This window comes from Impatiens glandulifera, chromosome 5 (assembly GCF_907164915.1).
Source record: "Impatiens glandulifera chromosome 5, dImpGla2.1, whole genome shotgun sequence".
NCBI lineage: Eukaryota > Viridiplantae > Streptophyta > Magnoliopsida > Ericales > Balsaminaceae > Impatiens > Impatiens glandulifera.
Genome location: NC_061866.1, coordinates 7,248,113 through 7,251,271, shown reverse-complemented (window position 1 = coordinate 7,251,271; position 3,159 = coordinate 7,248,113). Strand labels below are relative to the sequence as shown.

General features: G+C 34.7%; 1 protein-coding gene across 1 annotated transcript; it reads right to left on the bottom strand.

The window, feature by feature from the left end:
- Positions 1-371: 371 nt before the first annotated feature.
- On the bottom strand, positions 372-1,953 carry LOC124940244 (BAHD acyltransferase DCR). The gene has a single exon (XM_047480741.1). The coding sequence runs from the start codon at positions 1,879-1,881 to the stop codon at positions 553-555; it is 1,329 nt and encodes a 442-aa protein (XP_047336697.1). The 5' UTR covers positions 1,882-1,953; the 3' UTR covers positions 372-552.
- Positions 1,954-3,159: the final 1,206 nt, after the last annotated feature.

Below are 3,159 nucleotides of genomic sequence, written 5' to 3'. Positions count from 1 at the left end.
TAAAGTTTGTATTAAGTATTGCAATTTACGACATCCTACCACTATAAAAAATGACAAATTGACACAAAGGGTTAAAAAGAAATAAAAAGCGGACATCTTAGCACTGTCAACCATCATCATATCTTATCGTTTCTTATTTGACAATCATGGTCGCATCTTATCATCTCAAATATAACTGACATAACTATGTATTCCTTTTCGTTTCGAACCAACGATACCCTATTCATATCTCTTATTCATAATAATATTGGCCAATTTATTTTAGAGATTCTTCAACTTTTAAATATGCTTTATTTCATTTTTTTAAGTTGTGGTGAGAAAAGATTCTCTTTTATAAAGTGGGACAACCGAACATGTCTAACTTGATATCATAAGAGAAAGATTAGGCTTCAATTTATCAATATGATTGAAATTGGGCAGACAACACCTTCATCTTCATTACAGAATACCCATAATATATATATATTTATATATATATATTATTTATAATTAATAATAGATAAAAACAACCCTTAATTCACTCTGATATGAAATTACGAATATACCCCTCTCTCAACACACGTACTGCATGTATTCCATATCCTCCTCCAGCCTAGCCATAGTCTCCGGCGACAAAACCACCTCCAGATCCACCGATCCGCCGCCTTCCCTTCCGGGAAAAGCCGATATCTTCCCGTCAAATTTATTAGCTTTCCCACTTCTTACCGCCACCGGCCGACCCCATCCGAAATCGTTATCGTACATCGGAAATCTCGGCGAACTTCCCATCGTTATTGAAGATCCATCTGGGTTTCCAAGTGGGAATAAACGTGGGTTTGATTCCCAATCACTGATTCCTCGCCGGACAGTGGAATCGTCGTGGGCAACGACGTTCCGGTGAAGTAGATCTGCCGTCCATTGTAGATCTAGAGAGAGTAGATCTCCGGCTTCAGCAACGGTCGGGATGCTCTGAATCGCGTTTCCAAAATAGAGCGCGTTAAGCGACGGCGTCAGGCGATGGCGACAGTTAACCGCCATTCTGAAAGTTGTCAATTTTATGGGTTGTAATCCCCTAGCGCGTGTTACCGATCTCCATAGCTGAGCGCAAAGAGATTGAAAAGATGAAATCTCATCAGTTTTTCCATTTTTATCCCATTGCGTTTCTGAAATCTCAAGTTTCCGATTTGCTCTGTATTTCATCTTCAATATCGCTTCCCTACTGAAATGAAATATCCGTTCTCTCAACGGTTGATCGGTGGAGAATGTCGCGGTTGGTCCACCAACCGGAAATTTCAGAACCGCCGGCGAGTTAAACAAAGTATCCCTGCAAAAATCAGGTGATTTCGATATCTTTTTGACCCCTTTTGTGATCTCTGCAAATGTATTGAAGAAATTCCAGAATGATGTGCCGTCGGTTACAGCATGATTAACTGTACATCCGATGAAGATTCCATCTCCAAGTTCTGTAACTTGAACAGCTGCAAGTGGGTTCTTATGGCCGGCGTAGCTAAGAGTGTTATCCATGGTAAAAAACTGTTTGAAAACAGATGGAACATCATTAGGTGAAAGAAGATCATTGATGAAGAAATGTTTGGCTTTGGCATGAACAAAATCAACACCGGCGTCGGAGCAAATGATGTGAACGTGTCCATAGGAATCAGTATCAAGACGGCCGGCGAGGGCAGGGAAGTGGGTTAGGGTTGTTGAGAGTGAAAGCTTGAGGAGATGGATTAGTGATTCGATTGGAATTGATGGGGGACGAGTGAGTAAAACACCCTTTTGGATATAGTGACATGAGAGCATGGGAAGATCGGAAATTGAAAGCTTGAGTGATTTAATGGCGGATTTTTGATTTGGAATGACTGTGGATTTGGAAGTTATAAATACTGATGAAGAAGGCATTTTTGGGAGATGAAGAAGATGATGATGAACTCTGTTTTCTATGTGTGTTTGTTTCTTCTTGTGGAGTACTGGAGGGAGATCTGGTTGTATTATTTATAGTCTCAAGAAATGGGGACTATTTTCTCTGTTTATAACTTTTTAAGTATGTTTTTTTTTTTTTTAAATAAAAAATAAATAAATTATTATTACAAAACATGGATAAGGACTTTCATTACATAGACTTTTCTATTTTTTAAAAACAATTATTATTCATTAGCACACTTACCTTAACAAAACATGGATAAAAAAATGTAAACATTTTTTCCAATATTTTATAAAATGAGAAACTAAATAGTAAAATTGTGATCATAAGTAAAAAAATATTATTTGTGAAAATTGGAATAAGAGAAATTTTATTTATAAATGATATAAAAACGTGTTGAATTAAGTTAAATATTAGGTGGAGAGCGATTAAAACAGTCATTTTTAGATAAAATTTTATATTATACTGTTTTTTTTTATATATATAAATTCTTTTACACTAACATTCTCATTATTAATATTGACAATTTTGTGTAGTAGAAATGTGGACTAACCCACTTAGAAATATATTTTTACTTTGAGTTTGGATAGACAATCACAACAATTTTATTTAAGATTAAGATAGGATAATATTTTGAAATAAACTTAACTAGACATGTATTTCTAGTTTTGTTGATGTTAATTCGTTAAAAATTCGAACTCAAATTCAGTTTTAAGAAGTGCTAATTTATATTTTTTCAAACCGAAATTTAAAATCTTATATCCATATACAATATGCCGCTTTTGTTTAACATAAACTCTTTGAGTGTTTTCATTATTAAAAATGTTTATTTCTTAGTTTGTTTTCCAAACTCTCGACTACTTTTGAAATTTTTTTACTTTTTCTAAGATATTAATATTTGTTTGGATAGTGTCTCATAGACATACAATGACCTAATGCTTAAGGATTTATCTCTCGCTAGCATATATAACTTATCCATGGAGATCAATTGTATAAGTTTACATCCCATTTATTGCTCAATTTTCATTTAATCATTTCTCTAGGCCACTTGTGGAATATACTCGTTACACCATCGCCTATCATGGCTTTCTATGACATTTGGATTGGTTGATGCAATGGGCTATACTGCAAAAAGTTAGATATGGACCGCGTTCATTATTTATGTGGTAGTTCATCTGACTTGAATAATCGAAGAGCTTTCCAAAGTAAATCACGACATGCTAAGATGATTATGAGCTCTTTTTCAACTCGTTGGT

What these genes read in the sequence shown, in the direction of transcription:
- LOC124940244 (XM_047480741.1), bottom strand. Translation starts at nt 1,881, where the DNA reads ATGCCTTCTTCATCAGTATTTATAACTTCCAAATCCACAGTCATTCCA.